At 48.6% G+C, this 20,511-nt stretch overlaps 1 protein-coding gene across 8 annotated transcripts in view; it reads left to right on the plus strand.

Annotated features, from left to right (window-relative positions):
• Positions 1 to 4,411: 4,411 nt before the first annotated feature.
• Positions 4,412 to 20,511, plus strand: part of Celf6 (CUGBP Elav-like family member 6) — a 29,425-nt gene continuing 13,325 nt past the window's right edge. For 2 of the 8 annotated variants that reach the window (XM_032909772.1, XM_032909773.1), the window contains exons 1-3: positions 4,412 to 4,887; positions 8,963 to 9,045; positions 17,588 to 17,636. In XM_032909772.1, the coding sequence (XP_032765663.1) occupies positions 4,626 to 4,887; positions 8,963 to 9,045; positions 17,588 to 17,636 (394 nt within the window). In that variant the 5' untranslated portion in view covers positions 4,412 to 4,625. Of the gene's footprint in view, positions 4,888 to 8,962; positions 9,046 to 15,558; positions 15,943 to 16,145; positions 16,467 to 17,587; positions 17,637 to 20,511 lie in introns of those variants that run through there. The other 6 variants (XM_032909775.1, XM_032909776.1, XM_032909774.1 and 3 more) reach the window with 5 other exon arrangements.

Here is a 20,511-nt window from a genome sequence, read left to right on the forward strand (position 1 = left end):
TTTAAAAACAACAAGGTTGCAATTACATCTTCACTGAAGTAAGAGGAGAATTTAAAAATTCCATACCATGGAGCACGCCTTTAATCCCAGCCTGTGGGAAGAGACAGATGGATCTCTGAGTTAGAGACCAGCTTGGTCTGCAGAGTGAGTTCCAGGCCAGGCCAGGACTACACAGAGAAACCACTTCCCCCAAACCAAACCAAAACCAAACAACCCCTCCTGAAGCCTATTATTTGTCCTGATGCTAGAGTGGGTAACTGGGAACAGGTTTTCCCCCTGGAGATGATGAGAAAGGCTTGGAAACACTAGAGAGATCAAACACTGTAAGTCATGGATGAGATGAGATCTGAGAAAGACTTCGATTCAGCACTGAAAGCCTAGCGTTTGAGACAATGTTCCACCATGGGCACAACTGCCAATGCTGGATTAAGTGTTTTCTGGAAAACACTTTGGATAACGTCACTGGGATGGGAATTCAAAGCTGTGCTCTAAGGATCACAAAAAGTTCTCTGGAGCTGGAGAGATAGATACCTCAGTGGCTAGAAGTGCTTGCTGTACAAACATGAGGACCCAGGTTTCAGCCCCCAGCATCCTCATGTGTTTGTTTTTAAAGGCTAATTATGGCTGTACACATGGTTATAATCCTAGGACTAGGGGGGATTCAGAGACAAGGGAATCACTGGACTTGCTTGCTCCCACTATACATCCAGAATCAATGAGAGACCTGTCTCAAGGGATTAAGGAGCGAGCAGGTCACGATATCTTCTCTTGGCCTCTGCATGAACACTCAGGGGTGTACACACACATGATTGCACAACACACACACACACACACACACACACACACACACACACACACACACACACACACGAATGGACCCTAAAAAACTCTTCACTCAGAAGTCCCAATAGAAGAGTGAGTTGGGAAGAGATCAATTGCGCTGGAGGCCACAGCTCAGCTTTGAACCATTCCTAATCACTAAAATTAATTTATCTCAAGCTGATCGAGATTCCGGGTGCCTTCAAGAACAAATATAAGTTCCTTCTGGAGGAAGAAAATACTACCCTCCCCAATGTACAATTATTTCTAAAAATATTTCTCAACACAATGCCTACCATATAATCAGAAGTACCCAGGCACATAAAGAGAATATTAATGATGGAATAATGACAAAGAATTTCCCCAAAATTAGTGACAGACAACAAATCAAAGATCCAGGAGTCTCCATGAGGGCCCAACGGCATAAACACTAGAAACAACCCTCATCTAAGCATATCATATTTAAACTGCAGAAAACGAAAGACAGAGAGTTGGGGTCAGGAGACAACCAGCAGAAACATCCCATCCACCTACTGAGAAACAAGGACAAAAATAGTGTGGCATGTTTAAGAGAGAAAAAAATATACCCGCCACTCTCGAATGAAGAAATGAAAAAGGAGGCAAATAGGTGGTGATTTCTCTTGTGAAGGAAGATTCAATATCATTACAATAACATTTTAAACAATTTGTGTGTGTGTGTGTGTGTGTGTGTGTATGTGTGTGTACATGCCATAGTACAAATGAGTGGAGGTTAGAGGGCAACTTGTGGGAGTTGGTTCTCTCACACTACCATGTGGGAGTAAATTTAGGCCCTTATGCTTGGTGGCAAGTGCCTTTATCGATACACCAGGTTTTTTTTGTATCATTTTTTCTCTCCCAATATGAACTACATCAGTGCAAATCAAATCAAAGTTCCAGAAAGCTTTTTTTTTATGGGTTTAGTGATTGTTAGTTTAACACAGACTAGAGTCACCTGGAAAGTGGAAACTCCAACCTCATTTCTTCCATTAGATTGTTCTGTGGCCATGTTTGTCAAGTGGGAGGGTCCAGCCCACTGTAGGTGGCAGCATCCCTAGGCAGGTGGGCTTGGGCTGCAAAACAGGCTTTTGAGCAAGCAGCAGGAGCAAGCCAGTAAATGCCATTCTCCCCAGTTCCTGCTCTGACTTCCTTCAGTGATGCACGGCTTGGGACCTGGAGTTATATGTTGAAATAAACCTTTTTCTTCAGAGGTTTTCTGTGATCGTGGTGCTCATCGTGGCAACAGAAAGCAAAGTAGCACAATGAGCATTGGCAAGCTGACTCTGCAGTTTATGGACACTGGGGGACAGAGTAGGTAACAAGGTATCACGAGGTAACAAAGAGGACTGTCCACAGTAACAGGGTAGCAAAAGATAACAAAGTGGAGCTTTGAAGGTATTTTCAATTTGTCACAGAATAAATAAAACCATTTTTAAATTTGAAAGACCCAATTATGCCCACTTTTAAAGTTACCTGCTTTATTTATTTTTTAAAGGTTTATTTATTTTATGTATACACTGTAGCTGTCTTCATACACACCGGAAGAGGGTGTCCAATCCTATGACAGATGGTTGTGAGCCACCATGTAGTTGCTGGGAATTGAACTCAGGACCTCTGGAAGAGCAGTCACTACTCTTAACCACTGAGCCATCTCTCCAGCCCCTAGTTACCGGCTTTAAAAGTAACCGTGATGCCTGGAGGTAGACCTCAGTGGAAGAGTACTTACTTGCCTAGCAAGGATCGGTTCAGGGCTGGGCAGAGTACACACCTGCACACTCCTAGCACTGTAGCAGGAAAGAACCCTGACTTTGAGGATAGTCTGGGCTATGTAACAAGAACCTGTCAAAGAAAAGAAACAGGAAAAAAAAAAAAAAAGCTGTTCCACCAACAAGAAAACACACTTTGAAAAGTAGATGTTCCCCCAAAGGAACTACTAAATATGGGATGCATAAATGACCATGAGAGTCCATTCCTGTGACCTCAGAACTTGGAGTAGAAGCAGAAAGAGCAGGAGTTCAAGGTCCCATTCAACTCATAATGAGTTATTGGCCAACCTGAATGACATGAGACCATGTCTCAAAAACATGGAGTTAGAGAGATGACCCAGCAGTTCAGAGCAGCAAAAGACTTGGGTTTGATTCCCAGTACCCACAGGGAGACATATATACATACACACACACACACACACACACACACACACACACACACACACACACACATGCAGGCAGGCAAAATTCATACACATAATACAAATGTTTATAAATTTACTGTGTCTCTGTGTCTGTGGTGTGTGTGGGGTGTGTGATGTGTGTGTGTATGATGTGTGTCATTTGTGTGTGGTGAGTATGTGATGTGTATGTGATGTGTGTGGTATGCGTGTGTATGTTTTTTTTTTTCTTTTCTTTCGGAGCTGGGGACTGAACCCAGGGCCTTGCGCTTGCTAGGCAAGAGCTCTACCACTGAGCTAAATCCCCAACCCCGCGTGTGTATGTTTGTGTGATGTGTATATGTGTATGTGTGTGGGCAGAAACATGGGTCATGGCGTGCTTGTTGAGATCGGGAGTGGACTCTTCCATTCCATGTTGGGAGGGTTCCTCTTGTTTCTGTCCCTCTGCTAGCTGGCCCTCGTGACTCTGTTTTTTCCTCCTTTGTTGCACAGAAGGTCTAGTATTTCAGATGCGAAGCTCTGCTCCTGGCTTTTCCATGTGGGTTCTGGGTATCCAACACAAGTCATCAAGCTTGTTTATTAAAAGCCTTTACATGCTTGGCCATCTCGCCAACCCTTCATCTTTATGAATGTGCGCTTGTGAAAGGGGGTATGGGGAGGTAAACACTTTTAACACTGTGATTTGTCCGATAGCTTTTAAGATATTAACACACCCGAAGTATCAATTTCCGTTTCTTCTTTTGCCCTCAACTCTGCAAATGCTAGGGGCGCCTTACGCCCTAACTTCTTTGATCCACGGCATCCTTTTCAGGAAAAGAAGCTAACACTCCTGAGTCACAGAATAGGGAGGGGCCAGACACGAGCTGTGAGTAAATATGATAATATAAGTTCTCTCGCTTTCCTGAGGAAGGAATCAGTGCTTGGGGCTTATTTTAGAATACAAGAGACGAAGTGTCTGAGGCTCAGGAGCAAGGAGAGGTTGAAGATTCAGTAGAGGTGTGCGATGATCCTGGCAGGATGGCTTCGGTAGTAGGGGTAGAGAGGTAGAAACCCTATCTGCCCTACAGAAAACGGTCCAGCTGCTGAAGGTGTGCAGGAACGGATCGTCTCCGACTCCAGCAGACAGCGCCACGCATGACGAAGCTACTTCCCATCCACTGCCACGCCCGCACACCCTCCACACACAGGGCAGCTGAGGGTCCGGTTGCCATGGAGAGCTGGAGCGCGTGAGCCCAGCCGCCCCTCTCGCACCCCCCGCCCCAGCTCAACCAACTCCCTCTCTGATTGGCCACTGCTATCTCATTATGCAAATAACTTGCGTAGACTCGCCCTGCTAGCTGTCTGACGTCACTAAGCTCGGGGGCTGGGGCTCGGGGCTGTGCTTGGCGCGCTAGGGCGGGAGCCAGGAGAGCTCTGAGGGGGACTCCAGCCGGACCCCGGCGCCCCGCCCTAGACCACGCCCATTTCAGCCCCGCCCCTCGCTCTCGTCTGGGCCCCGCCCCCTGGGCAGCCCCCCGTCCTCGCAGGCGGGCCCCGCCCCCTCCCCCAGGCCCTCGCCAGCAGTCCAGGGAAGGGACGGCGGGACAGGCGGGACGCTCGGGAGGGCGGACGGGGCGGGGACATGGCCGCGGCGCCCGGAGGGTCTGCGCCGCCCGCCGGCCCCGGCCCGCGCTTGGCTTTCAGCACCGCGGACAGCGGCGTCCGCATGAGCGGGCTGAACCCAGGTCCCGCGGTGCCCATGAAGGACCACGACGCCATCAAGCTCTTCGTGGGGCAGATCCCGCGGGGCTTGGACGAGCAGGACCTCAAGCCGCTGTTCGAGGAGTTCGGCCGCATCTACGAGCTGACGGTACTGAAGGACCGGCTCACCGGCCTCCACAAAGGTGCGCGGGGTCAGCCCAGCCCAGCCCAGCCCAGCCCCAATCCAATTAGAACGCAGCCCAACCCAACTCCGGCCCCAAACGCAGGCCCAACCCCAGCTTGAGTCCAGTTCAGGACCTGCCCCACCTCAGTTCTGCTCCCTCCCCAGGCCACAGAGCCCCAGAACCAGAATTTTCTCTGTAGCATCCTTCTGAGCTTCACTCCGGTTCCCTAACACGTTCATCACTCTAACCTCTAAATCCCTTGTCACTTCTCACATCCCAGCCATTCCCACCTCCCTGCTGGACCTGGTCACCATCCCTTCCATCAGACACCCCAAACCCTGGAATTTGGAAACTTATTCTACCTTCCAGCTCTGGAATACCTGGTCTCCTGACCCCTGGACCCATGGTTCGTTCTCTCTCTCTCTCTCTCTCTCTCTCTCTCTCTCTCTCTCTCTCTCTCTCTCTCTCGCCACCTTACTCAGGCCTCATCGCTCACACATCTTGGATTTGCACTCCTCCTTCTGGCCTCCAACCGCAAACCAACCCCTAGGGCTCCCATTTAACTTTTGAATCTGACAGCCTTAAATACCCCATACCCAAATTCTCCTCTTCAGAATTCAGACCTAATCTATACAGTCCAATTCACTCCACCCCCAGGAGGCTCTCAGAGATAAATGCCTTCTCACATTTGACAATAACCCAATATTCTATACATTTTCCCAGAACCCAATGCTTTTTACTGCTTCTGATTTGAATCCAGAATCCCAACCTCAGATGGGAACATCCACCTGCTGTATACCCTTCATCTTTGGGTTTCCCCTGCATGAATATACTTTTCCCCCTTACAATCCCCACTCCTGTGTATCTCCGCTTCCTCTCAATCCTCTTGATGGCCTCCTGTTTTCCTTTCTTTGCCAGCCAGTCCCAGACCAGAGCACTCTCAGGGTGGGTCGATCTAAATGAGGAAGAAGGGGATGGAGACTCTTCTCATTGCCCTTCCTAGGAAGACAGAGGCACCATGGTCCTGTCCAGCCACACCCCTTTCTTCCTGTAGAGAAGGGAGGAGACTTGTTTACATGCAGAAAGTCTGTCCAGGCCGAGCTGGAATAAGAGCCAGAGCCATATAATAATAATTTGAGGAGACACATCTTTATTTCCCTACTGGGAAATAATGTGGTTTCGGGATTTTTGTGGGGGAAGGGTTACCAACCATCCTCCATAATCTTCCTAAGAGAGAAATAACAGGTCTTGGAGGGCAGGTTCATTCTGAAGGCCTGTGAGCTAGCGCCAGACTGATATCTTTTTCTAGCTGGGAGATCCCAGGGCATTCCTTGGAATACTAAAGTAGAGGACTTTGAGAAAATGTCTGTGAAAGAGCTAAGCCATTCGAGTAGGGGTACATCTTCCACCTTTTGGGGTGTGGTTACGTTAAAGTCCCATAAGGACAAGGCCACATCATCCAGACTTCCTATAATGCAGCCCAACCCCCTGGGCTGTCTTCCTGCCTAGTCACTTGTGGCATTTTTTCTAGACAGTGAGTTCAGTGAGCAAACATAAACCTCGTCTTTGCAGGTGATCTGTAGACTAAAGCAGGTATGTGGAATCGCTGCAATCCTCACTCAAATACTGGGTGCCTGAACTGTTCCCTCACCCGGTTTCCTTTCCCAGTTAGTGCTAATCCCTCCTGTTCATCCCCTACTCATCTGCCCAGGCAGCCACACTTTCTGTGTATCTTCCAGTCTTTCACCCTCTAACCCAAGCAATCTCCATGGGTTCTATAGCACCTGGACTCCCTAAGTCTTTTAGAAAGCTCCCTTCCAGTCTGAGGACATATTATGGTTTAGTGGCAGAACAGTAATGTATGTGAAACTCGGGGTTCAGTGATTTAGTCCTTCAAACACTTTACACCTCCCCAGAGTGGATGTTGCCTTGTGAGATATGGAGCAACTTGGAGGGTCTCTACGTCAGGATCCCCACTCTTCCCAGCAACCACGATGTCTGAACGCCAGAGTGACTCATTCTCATTCTGACAGCTGAGTCCTGAGGGAGACTGCCACAGTGCTTTGAAAACAACCCTAGCCTGGGAGTTCAAAGATCCCAAAACTGTGACTGACACAATGTCTGGCTTCTGTTGCCTTATTGATAGGACAAGATTCTGTCTAGGAATTCTCAATAAACAGTAGGCAATCCATCCATCTTTAGGAGGCAGGTCTATAGAAGATGCTACTGAAAAAATAAAATAAAACACTCCCCACTCGCTTTCCTAGCCTGCTCTCTAAGTGGAAAGCTGCACCAGCTTGGAATGGCTTCCCACATGCACGTGCCCTTCCTTTGCTCCTTCTCCTTCCTCTACTCGAGAGGTCCGTTTTGAAAATACAGATCTTATCATGTCGCATCCCTAGTGAACACCCTCTAGTGGCTTCTCCATTGCTCTTAGGAAAGAGGACAAAATTTATTTGAAGTCTTTAAGGCTACCTGTAACCCAACGCCTGCATTCCTCACTAGCCACTCTGCTCATACTTTCAAAACATCTCCTATACTAGCCTTCTCCTATCCGTTTCTCCAACACACCACTTTTTGGCTCAATTTTCATTCCTCCCAAACGAAACAGCCACACTCCTCACCTGGTTCTAAAGGACTCACGGTTCCTGTTCTTGAGAACTCATGTCTTCTGTTTTATCATCACCATTATTTGAACCTCATGCATGCTAGGTAAGAACTCTACCACTGAGTTACATCCCCGTCCTCAGGGTCTCCTTGGAGACAGACTCAGGTGCTCCTCACGGCATCTAATCTCCAAGACCTCTCCATCTCTAACCCATCATAAGGCCCAACCATAAGTAAGTATTGGATATCTTTAGGATGGTGTATTCTCAGTGAATATTGGAAAAAAGAGATGCTTGCTTTCTAGAAGACTGCAGTTTCTGAAGCTGACACAGTGGGATAGTAAACCCTGCAGGAGTCCAGGCTGAGTCACAAATAACCCTTTAAGAGGCCCTGTCATGAAAGACCAAGGTCTTGAATAGGATTATGGAGTTTCTGGAATTTCCTACTTACAAAAAGCCCTTAAACCTGAACCAAGCCTCACTCAGCTCCAAGCTTAGGAAAGGAAGTATCAGGAAGTAGTTGGCCTTCAACCTTTCACCACCACCCCACACACACACACTTTTTTTCCTGCCACTTGGAGCTGGACTGGGAAGGAATTGAGGCTGGTCCTTGGAGACTATGTCTAAAATAGATGGGTGTTGGAGAGGGGCAGGGTACCGCATTGTATCAAAGGGCAAAGCCACTGAGGGAAGTTTAACCCTGACAGGACTTATGGAGGGAGTGGGGAGCGGCGCTGTGCTCTGGGACTGAATGAGCCCAGATGTACGGATGATTTCTTGGCCAGGAGAAAATGAGAGGGAGCGGAGCCCTGGGACATGGGTTGGGACATAGGACATGGGTTGGGACATGGGACATAGGTTGGGACATAGGACATGGGTTGGGACATGGGACATGGGTTGGGACATGGGACATGGGTTGGGACATGGGACATGGGGTTGGGACATGGGACATGGGGTTGGGACATTGGGTTGGGACATAGGGACATGGGTTGGGACATGGGACATAGGTTTGGGTTTGGGACATGGGGTTGGGACATGGGACATAGGTTTTGGACATGGGTTGGGACATGGGACATGGGTTGGGACATGGGACATGGGTTGGGACATGGGACATGGGTTGGGACATGGGACATGGGTTGGGACATGGGACATGGGTTGGGACATGGGACATGGGTTGGGACATGGGACATGGGTTTGGGTTTGGGGACATGGGTTGGGACATGGGACATGGGTTGGGACATGGGACATGGGTTGGGACATGGGACATGGGTTGGGACAGGGGACATGGGTTGGGACATGGGACATGGGTTGGGACATGGGGACATGGGTTGGGACATGGGACATGGACTTTCCATCAGAACACTTCCCAGGCAGTATTCATGTTTACAGGATAGTGACCCCAAGTTTGTTAACTTACTTGGATCTTACCAAAAAAGAATGTTTAGGGGGTTTCAGAAAAGTCCCTGAGCCAAGCTCTTCCTCCTCAGGCTGTGCCTTCCTCACCTACTGCGCCCGAGACTCTGCTCTCAAAGCCCAGAGTGCCCTGCACGAGCAGAAGACCCTGCCAGGGGTAAGTCAACCAAGGTCGGGGGTGGGATGGGTGAAAATTACCTCAAGCTTGAGGCAATGCTCTACTGCTCTACAAACGTCAAATCACCATATGGGGAGTTGGCACCAGCAGCTAGAAACAAGGTTATCTACTGACGAAAGGGTTTATGTATGTGTGTTCCTTGAACAAGTCAAGTCTTGTATTATATTCAGTCTTCTGGCTCAAAAATGGGGGGGGGTGTCTCAAGATAGGTTTCAACCTATCTTTTAACAAGAGACATCGACATTGTGGGTTGGGTTAGAATTTTTCCACTTTGACTAAAATCGTGGTTTCAGGTATTGTTGTCGCTCCTGTGAGCATGTATGTAGTTGCATGTGTTCTCCAACCTTGTGCTCCTGGATGGGACTTTCCTGTGGTCTTTTTCTTGTAATCCTTTTGGGGTACCCTGACTTATCAAAATTGTCTTCACTCCATATGATAAAACATAACTAAAATTAAAGGAGACATCTCAATTTTATAGGCACTCAGAATTTTATGATCTGGTCTCAATTAATGGATGGTCACAAGCAAAGGAAAGTTGGAGCCTACCATCCATGTGGTGGGCCAATTAGGATGGAGCATGGGTTGCCAAGAGAAAACCATGGCTCCCGGCCTCATTTTCTCCTATCTGAGAAGCGTTGGTCTAGAAAAAGAGACATTCCACTGTCATGGGTAGGCAAAGTCTGGGACAATGTTCATTTTAGACTTAAGAAAATCATCAGTCTAGAAAGAGACCAGGATAGAATAAAGACACAAAGACACCAAATGGACCCTGAGATGTGTTCAAATAAACTGCAGATGTAGATCTGGGGAAGGGAGGGTTTAGTGGGATTCTAATAGAAAGGCATCATAACACGATAATTAAAGATACTTGGCTTTAGCCTTTCAGACTTAGCTATCACCTATGTCTCTTCTGCAATTCCTTCAATTCAAGCTTCAGTTTTCTCCTCTGTAGGGAGTGGGCTGTACTGAGAACTTAGCTCATCAGGCTGCAGTAAGGAAAGTCCCAGTAACTATGACTGCTGCCTTAAGACCCCGACGAAGGACTTGATTTTCTGTAGATGGTCCCAGATGTCAAGAATAAGATCAATTAGAGGAAGAAGCAGGTACCCTTTTTGGCTTTGTTTTATGAGTTGGAACTTTACAGGAACTCACTGACTCTGTGACCCTGGGCAAGTCTAAAACCTGAGCTTTGCTGGGCACACCTTTAATACCAGCCAGCACTTCGGAGGCAGAAGCAGGCAGAGCTCTGAAACTCTGAGTCCAACCTGGTCTACATATCGAGTTCCAAGTTGAGACCCTGTCTCAGAACATAAGATAAAACGCCTGAGTTTCTTCAGCTACAAGACTGAGTTCATGGGGACGAGCTTAGGCGTGTGAAATACGTAGCAGAAAGTGAGCCCGCAGTATGGGCCGGCGGGTGGTAGTAGCAGCAGTAAGTGAAGGGGTAGCGCTAGTAGGAGCCGTTGTAGAAAGCCTCGTTCATCTAACCGTGGGAGCAAACGACTCCTGCTGCGAGCTCGGACAAGCTGGAGCACCCGTGCAGGCAACGGGGTGGTAAAAATTCAGAGCAGGAAGGAACAGCGGGTGTGAAGCGGGCCCACAGGGGAGGATCCAAGAGAGCCTGGGCCAGACGGGGGCAGATTCCTATGGAGGGCTACAGTTGAAGGGGGGGAGTGCAAGATTTGGAGATTTGGACTTTACCTGGAAAGCCCTGGGGGAAAAAGACTTCCCGTGCCTGTGGGGTTTTATAAGAATGGGAAAGGATGGCAAAGCTCTAGAAACCTGGAAGGATTTCTAAAGGAGAAGAGCAAAAAGGTAATGACCAACAGTCACCAGCTCTGATGTTCATGGCGTTTTACATGTGCCAAGTCATTTAATCCTTCATGAAGAAGGTATTGATTTGGTACCCCCACCTTACAGATAAGAAGACTGAGTCTTAAAGTGAACTGCCCAAGTTTACGGCATTAAGCCCAGTTAGTCTACTCATTTAATTGCTCCACTATTTCATGAGCAAACATGGTAGCAGACGGGGCTCTTAGTTTCTGGAGAGTATGGCAAGTGAGGACTTCTGCCCTCTACCCTCCTTCCATCTGCAGACCTCCAGTGTGGCCTGGCTTCCTCTGTTACTGCCAACATTGGCTTTATTCCCCCTTCTCAACTTAACAAAGTGAAAATTAATATTTAATTATCCTCCTAAATGAAAATCAATGGCACTGTTGGCTAGCCCCGGCAACATCCATGCCATCAATCTTTCCTCTGCGCTTGCCAGGGGCAGCAGCGACTTTCTCGCCAGAGTGGAACAGGCAGGCGCCTAGCTTTCTGCAGGTACTGAGTCCTGGGCGTAGCCGCCACCTGCTGGAGAAGCAGGGGTAAGACTTCTTTCTGCAGCTTTGCTGGAATCTGGCGGGCCTGTAAAGGTTGAGCGAATCCACAAAAAGAACCCCTGGATATTCACGGGAAATAGCACAGACTGTTCTGGAGTGAAATCTCCTCTCAGAGCCCCCCACCACCGTTTACCCACTGCCAGTCTCTGCCATCTATTGAAGCTTGGCTCCCTACTCAGCACTTCCTTCAAACTGCAGCCATCTGGCCCACCTGGCTCCCAATTCCTGAAGCCTTTTCCTGATGTCGCTACTGTACTGCTGTTTCTTTGAGCCTCACTCTGGTTCTAGAATCCACCAGAAGAAAATGAGGCCAAATCCATTCCCATTTCTGGGATTAGGAGGTTGGTCTATCTCCCTGTCCATGACCTCACTTCTTTGGAGGAATCTGCCCCTTCAGAGATTACGGAGGAGGCCAGTACCCAAATTGAGGCATGTGTTTGCTTGCACAAGTCGTTGGGAGAGGAGAGCAAGTAGGAGTTAAATCTAGCTACATTCTAAGGACCAAGCTATGCCCTCAGGAAGCTTCCAGTTCATATGCAATCCACTGTACCCCGCTGGAGTTACACCAAGGCATGTACCCCTCCCTCAGGAGTGGGGAGAAAGGAGGGACGTCTCAGAAAAGATGCTATCATATGCTTTCTTCATATCTGAGGGTCTGGAAACCTAAAAGCCAAAGACCACTTCAGAAATTCTGAGGATAATGTGAGAACGGATGGGAAGATGTCCCCCAGCAAAGATGGCCACGGCTGTGTGTGAGTGGAGAGCACTGTGCGTGTTGGGACCAGAGGGGACGGATCACACAGGTTCTGACAGTCAGTCATGGGTGGATTTAGGAAGAGTTAGGGATGAAGCTTTAAAGGTCACTCTGGCTACAGTGTGAAGACTGAGCTGAAGAGGGAGCGACAGTGGAGGGATAGGACAATGCCACTTCGATGCATGCTGGGCAGGAGCGGGGACGGTGCAGGCACAGAGAGGGAAAGGATGGGTTGATGGCATGCACACGGGCTCCGGAGGCTCATGGGATCTGAGAGTGAGCTGGGTTAGAAGTGTGGTAGAATCAAGTGTTGAAAATGACGATGCTGACGTATGCCCCTCATGCCCCTCAGCCAACAGTCCTTCTCAGGAGAATACTGATAAACCCTCTTCCTATGGGGAGGGGATGCTGGGCGAGGGATAGAATCAGCACAGAACAGCAGATAGCCCTGAGACGGGTGTTTTAGAAGTCTGTCAGAGAAGTCACTTACTGGGTCAACAGGACCGGGCCTTGTGCAGGTCCTGTTGCCTCTGAGCCTCCTCCCCCTGCTTCCTGCAGTAGGGTTGCTCTTTTCTCTCTCATGTTTTCAAGGCTGATTTCCCCTTCACAGCCCTGACAGACATGGGCTTGGAAAACTCTTCAGGAAGCAGGCAATCAGCCAAGGCAAGGGCTCACCTCAAATCCCATGCCAAGTTTGTGGTTGAGGAGTCAGTGCCCCTTTCTCCTAAGTGCACCCCAGCTTTGTCCCCTACTTACAGCAGGACTAAAACAAGCAGGGTTGCCCAGTAGCTCTCAAGAGCTTTCTCCTCCAGCCATGAGCAGCCCACCTAAACCTCAGATGTTCCCCATAATGCCTGCCTTGTGGGACTGAGGCTCAGAGCCTGGGAAGCAGTACTCTCCCAATTCCTGAGCCAGAAACCTGACAGTCGGCCCGTGTGTCCTCTTTTCACTCGGCCTCACTCTCCACAAGGCTGTAATCAGTTCATTGGTCCTGAACATCTTTTGGGTCTGTCCATTTCCTTTTACAATGGTTCAAGTCTCTCTCACCTCCCACCTGCACCACTGACCCTCCTGCCTCTTCTCACCCAACTCCTCTCTCTGCACCAGGACAACTTATGGGATGCATTCTAAGAGCAAACAGACTGGGCCACACCCTCTCCTCCTTTTAAAATACCTGTCTGGATCCTTATAGCGTTTGAAATATAGCCAGATCAAATCCTTGACATGCATGTACAACCTGCCCTGGTCTGGCCCCTTCCTGACTTTCTGTTTCACCCCCTTTCACCAAAACAAACAAAAATTTAAAAAGAGGTCCACAGAAAGATGAACAAAGCCTGCCATGTATTCCTACTAAGATCTGGCTATTGCGAATTTCACCATAGCCCCAAAGTATAGGACATGGTTTTCCCTCTTATGAGTGCGGATTCTGAGACTCAAAGACCTTAGAAGTGGCCATCGATGAACTAGGATTTAAGTTCACATCTGTCTCACAAGCAGCTTGGCCTTCAGAAGCTGAGCCCTGGCTTCTCAGACTCGATGATCTCTGTCTGTACTGTAGGTGTTCAGAACAGAGAGCCAGCCTTGCTCTCCCATTAACACTACTCACTCTGACCTATGAGGCTCAAGTCAAACAGTGCCTCAGTGGATTGTTTCCTGGTCAGCCTCTTGAGCTGCAGCCGGCCTCCCTCACTCATAACTCTTCACCTTGCCGTGTCAACAAGGCCTTGGTACCTCAGTGTCTCATTTGCGTTCACACACACACACACGCACACACACACACACAGACACACACACACACACACAGTAGCTGTCTTCAGACACACCCACACCAGAAGAGGGCATCAGATTCCATTATAGATGGTTGTGAGCCACCATGTGGTTGCTGGGATTTGAATTCAGGGCCTCTGGAAGAGCATTCAGTGCTCTCAACCTCTGAGTCATCTCTCCAGCCCCTGTATTCATGTCTTAAGAATGGAGTTGAGTGCCAGAGATGGTTCAGTCAGTAAGCTACTTGCTGTGCAAACATGGGGACTTGAGTTTGATCTCCCAGAACCCACATACAGAGCCAACAGCGATGATTCATTCCTGTAATCCCACCATGGCAGGAAATCCCTTGGTTTGCTGGCCAGCCATTCTGCTTGAATCAGAGAACTCCAGGTTGAGTAAGAGACAGGAACTGAAAAAAATAGAGAGAGTGCTTGGTAAAAAGCACTGGCTGCTCTTCCAGAGTACCCAGATTCCATTCCCGACATCAACATGGATGTTTACAACCATCTGTGACAACAGTTCCAAAAGATCTGGTACCCTCTTCTAGTCTCTGTATACACCATGCACATACATGATACACAGATATACATGTAGACAAAACACCTAAACACCTAAAATACAACTAAATCAACTCAGACTTTCAAACACACACACACAGACACACACAGACACACACAGACACACACAGACACACACAGACACACACACACACTTACATACACATGGACAAGCACGCACAGTGGATTTTAGCTGGCATGATGCTATGTACCACCCAGCAGTCAGTAGGCTAAGGCAGGAGGATCATGAGTTTGAGGCTAGCTTAGGCTATTAGCAAGTTCTAAGGACAGCCCATATAGTAAACCTCTATCTTAAAAACAAACAAACAAACAAGCAAATAAGTAAATGGAGCTGTGCGATAGGATGCAACAATCACAAACTTTACCATCAGGCAGACCTGTTGTGAACCCCAGAGTACCCACCAAACGAGCTTTTCTCGTTTGCTCTCATTCTCTCTCTCACTGTCCTAGACAAATGTGTTGCTCTCCCTGGACCTCCGTTTTCTCATCTGTAACTTGGGGACATGTTACAGACATGCACTACCTCCTGGAATGGTTAGAGATTTGAAGACTTATGTATAGAGTCCGAGGGGAAGGCTTGGCCCCTGACTGGTTCTCAGGAATGGGGGCCTTATCTTTTCTGTGAGCCCATGAAGGGAGTCTCCATCTAAGCATCACTGGGGCTCATCCCAGAGCTCAAAAATATTAGCACTGCCCGACTGACAGAAGGCCTAGTCCTCGAGTCTCTGAGGACCAGACCCTGGTGAGCCCACGTAGGATTTCATATGTACCATCTAATATACACTCTCCGTCAAAAGGTCAGGTGGTTGGGAGGAGGGAAAGGAGCGTCCCCCAGAGCACCAATGAGTACTATCTCCCAGGAAACCCAGCCAGGAGCTACCATGGAAACCGCTGCTGTCACATGCGCTCGTCACTCTAGGCTCCAGAGAAAAATCCTCAGGTTCTATTTAAGAACTAATAAAATAATGATGGTTTTGCTCACTCTCAGTGCCTCCCCAGCCCGGGCTTCTGCCCTGTCCTTCCTCCTGCCAGGCTTGCCTTGCTCCCCCAACCTGCTTTCTGTCCCTTCCTTTCCTATCCATTCTCACCAGTAATTCTCTTTCTTTGCCCTTTTCTAGGTCTGTCTCTTACTTTCTCCCATAATTTCTGTCTTGCTGTGTTTCTTCATCTCTCCCATGTCTCTGCTCTCCATAGCTCTGTCTCTTGGTTTCTCCTCCACACTCACAGGTGGCCATGCCTAGGGACTGGTCCTGTCCTCCTGGTCCCTGGTCCAGGCCAGTCCAGACCTGTCCAGCTCGCCCTGATCTGCTTGGATTGATCTGTCATCCCCTCTAGACTACAACCTGAGTCCTGTCGGTGTCTCGGCCCCCACCCACAGCCTGGTACACTGCAGGTGCTCCACTACCAGAGGGTGGGTGTGTCAGAGCCGGGTGGGAGGGAGGATTACAACGGTTCAGGCTTGGACTGTTTTCCTTTCTTTTTCTTTCTTTCTTTTTTTTTTTTTAAATGAGTCTTCCTCACCCCTCCCACCCCAAAATTTGATCCAAAGAAATTGCTCAGCTGTGACTGCCAGGGTGTTACCATGGTTACTGGGTAGCACTTGTGGCTATGGTAACAGGAAGCTGCCTGTTGTCTCGGCAACGAGCACATTGGAAGGGATGGAGTGGCCCCTGATTGGTGCAAAAACAGTACGTTTCCTGAGGGGAGGGGTCAGATCATCACCTTCTCAGGCCAGATGGGCATCAGTTACCCCTTCCCCCAGGAACAGGAAGGCCGCTGTCCCTTCCTCCCGGCACTCAGCTGTCTGCCCCAACATCAATCCCTCACATCCCACGCACCCAGCTCTTGGCAGTTTACTAAGACCTTCTGCACCCCCATTACCTCATGTGATCCCCACAACACCTATGAGAGAGGAAGGTGAGATGGGCATTCAATCATGAATTCACTTAGGGTGGTTGGGGGATGGGAAGGTGGGGGTATATATTAAATCACCTAGGAGCTTTTCCAGGTTTATACAGTCCCCCACTTTAAGGATCTAAGATGGTTCCCAGGTGATTTCTAACCATGTCTAATCAGGGAACCCTTGAATTAAAAGGTGAATCTGGCCGGAGGAGGGAAGGGTTGGAGGGGAAAAGTTAAGTTGCTTTCTAGTTGTTTTCTATAACCTGAGTGATGGAGGCGAGTTTGGGGAGATGAGCTCGGGCTCTGCTGTGTCGAGTGAGAAGTACCAGTGGGCCTTTCAAACCACGATGCCCAGCGAGCAGCTGGGAACATGGTCTGAGGCTCAGGAGAGAGAGTGGGCTGGAGACGCAGAGGTCTGAGTCATCCCTGGGTAGCTGCTGAGGCTGAGGCCGTGGGTGTGGGTGAGGCGATCCGAGAGAAATTGGAAGAGAGATGAGCAGGAAGAAGATGGCGCCTAGAGGACCCTAGCACTGTCAGTGAAAGGGGCGCCAGCACGGATGGAAGGGGTGCAGAGACTGTGAGGCCACAGGCAGTGGGAAATGTCGTCCCTGATTAGTACACTGAATCTGAGAGACAGTGGCTTACTTAAAATCATACAACCAGGAAATGGCAGAGTTAGGGGTATATAGCACTAAGTCTGAGTCCCAGACTGTTTAATCTAAATTACACACAGCTATATTCTCAGTTTTAGACATAACCACAAATGTGCTATAGCAATTATACCCTCCCACCCATTTCCACTCACTCAAAGCCTTTATGTAAGTCCAGGAGCCTGAGGAAACAGGCGCCACACGGAGTCACCCTGAGTCTGACAGAAGAATGTCTTTGCCCACTGTATCCACTCCCTGCTTGCTACTGAGCTTCCTGCCACCCAGCTCTTCAGGTTCCAGCACTTTCTAAATACCTGGGTTTAAGGAAGGAATCTTGGAGAGAATCTATAATCCCAGTGGGAACGGAGGGGTGCAGTGTGCAAAGGGCACTGGGGCTCAGAGCCCGAGGAGCTCACTGGGAAGAAAGATGAGGCCTTGGGACCAGGCAGTCATGCTAAATGGGTGTGTTGGTCCCGTGTCTTTCAGATGAATCGTCCGATCCAAGTGAAGCCGGCTGCCAGTGAGGGCCGAGGAGGTAACGTCCCTGTCTGAGAAACCTCAGAGTGGCGCCTGTGCAGAGGACGGGAGGGCCCATTCCTGGAGATAGTCCTAAGCCAAGTCTTATATGACTAGACCAGCCTAGATCAGTGAAGCTGGAATCGTACATCTCGAGGAAGAGCTCAAACATTCCAATTCAGACGGAGGAAGGATAGGGTTCTGGGGAGCGCAGACCAGAAGAGACAGACAGGGCAGAGGAGGAAGGGAGCTCTTGTTGCCTTTCTCCTGGAGAATGGCCACTGCTGCCTTGCTAGGTAGAATTTACAGGTACACAGAGAAGCAAGCGGGATTGTTCTTTTTCTAGATTCATCTGGGTCCACAGAAGGGGACCATAACAGCCTGATTAATCACCACAGGAGATGAGGCTGGCATGACATGTATTGAGAGTCATAGTAAGGAACTTAGCTGTGTACTGGGGATCACAGACATCTTTAAAATACTCTTAGCTGCGCCGTTTCCCTGCTAGTGAGCCCGCTGCTTCTTAAGAATGAGTGGTGTGGAGCTTTCTAACGGCTGTATTCTGGCTAGCTTCCCTACTAGATAGGCAACACTGACTTCTTGAATCAGTTCTTAGTATCTTTCTTGCCTTTGGATCTTAGATTATGCTGGAGTATCTGCCTACCTCTTTCGGGATGTCTGCTAACTCTCTTCCCGCTCTGATAAAACAGACTCGTTCCCTCTCTATCTTACCCAAGATCAGACCTGTGTTATGAGAATGAGTCTATCTCAAACTCATTTAGGAGAGAATGGAACCCAGTGGATAGAGATGTTTATTGACATCCTACTAAGTCCTTCACACCCTCTCTTGATTTCCTGTCTACTATCATCACTGGGAGCTTTGGTGGCAGTAGGGTTTTGTTTGGTCTCCATAAATATTCGTCCCTCCTTTTAGATTCTCAGACCTTTGTCTTTGATTCCTGATCTCGGGTCCAGATATCATCAGCTCCTCGTTGCCTTGGAGAGATATTTCTAAGTCCCTTTCCTCTTCCCACGCATTTCCTCCTTTTTCATCTTGGTCTTTCCAGACAGGCTTTTCTGAAGGTCCAGCTGCAAACCAAACATGTTCAAAAACTGTTCTCCTGAGGAAGCTCTGCCAGGCATCAAGGCCACTGTTGGCCATATTCTAAACCCTGCTCAGCCCACATACATGAGACAGTCCCACAAACAAGTCACCCACGAGCAGGTGAGTGAGCTGAGAAGCAAACAGAACGAGCTGTAGTTCATTCAGCCATCCAAGCAATTTCTTCTAAGTTACTCCACCTTAGGGTTACAGATGCCTGGCAGACCTGGCCCCACGGAGCCCCCAGGTTAGGAGAGAACAGGCAGGAAAAGAAACAAGGGGCCGTTATTCAGTGTCAACAATGTTTCTGAAGGAAAAATCCAGGCTGGGACTTCCGGGAGCACAAATAAAGGTAGTATGCAGTGCTGGGGTGCTAACCTATGCGGGGAGGGCCAGGTGAGCTAGGCAGAGAAAGGAAGAGGGAGCATACACTCCAGGCAGCGGGAAGGGCATGTTCAAAGGCCCCAGAGCTCAGGAGGATATGGTAAAACCTGGCATCGTATTCAGGGATTGGTCCATGTCCTGAGGCACTCTGCACATTGTCCTGCATATCCCATCAGAACTCAGCCAGTGGCTGCTCAGAGGAAACCCAGGCAGCAACACTTCTACTTGGCCACCCTGACACCAGCAAAAGAATTAGTAATTTCTTCCTCTCGTTTTTGTACGAAGTTTGCAGGTGTCACATCACTGACAAATGCTATCCACGAAGCACCTCACTGTCCACCTGCTCATGTTCAGAGTAGTCCAGGGGCAGAACAAACGAATCTGACTGAAAAGACAAATCTTCCTAACAGCTGACTTTATTGCTTCTGAAATTTTGTTACATGGATTTTTCTTGACAAGGGATGACTTTCAAGAACTATGCATTCTGAACGCTTCCTTGAATAGTCCTTGCAAATATGCACGGTCGGCTTTCTCGCTGTCTCCTCACTCCGTATTCTGGAGACGGGTGAGTGTAGTAAATCTTGCGAAGCAGCTGGGCCTTTGCCATTTATAACCATTTTATTTACTGACTGATCTGCGCGTTCTAGAAATTGTGACTAATCACAATTTGTTGCTCTTCTTCTGGGAGATCACCTGTCTCTTCTAGATGAAAGAAATTATGCGTATGTATGTCTCTGGGTGTAGGTGTGTATATATATGGATGCCTGCAAGGTCCAGAAGTGGGCGTCGGATCCCTTGGAGCTGGACTTATAGGTGTTTGTGAGCTGCCCGGTATGGGTGGTGGAATGAATCTGCCTTCTGGGCCTCCAATAAAGCAGTATGCCCTCTAACCACTGAGCAACCTTTACAGCCACCACATAGCTCTTCTAGGGCTTGCTGAATATTAACACTTGTCTAACATGTGAGAAGCTGATTTTGTTGTTTGTTTTTGAGACAGGGTCTTACTTATAGCTTTGGCTGGCCTTGAACTCAGAGATCCACGTACTTCTGTCTCCTGAGCACTAGAATTAAAGGCGTACATCACCACCATGCCTGGCTGAGAAGCTCACATTTTTAAAAATGATTTTGGATTTCTTGTCTCTGAAATATAAATGACACCAAGACGAGACAGTCTGTCCCACTAAAGTCTTATTTTGGTGAGCCCAAATAGTCTATGAAGCTGGTCATACCTCTTCCTGTATACTATATTGGTGAGCCTAAATGCTTTTATTCTTGCTGGAGTCCAAGCCTCTAGCTTACATCTGATTACTAATAGTTTGTGTCTGAAAAGGACGCTTGTGTTAATGAAACCTTAACTGAAAAGATATCAAGGTTGTTCATACCTGTACTCCCAGGATTTGGAAGGCTA

The sequence above is a fragment of the Rattus rattus genome, chromosome 8, assembly GCF_011064425.1.
Source record: "Rattus rattus isolate New Zealand chromosome 8, Rrattus_CSIRO_v1, whole genome shotgun sequence".
NCBI lineage: Eukaryota > Metazoa > Chordata > Mammalia > Rodentia > Muridae > Rattus > Rattus rattus.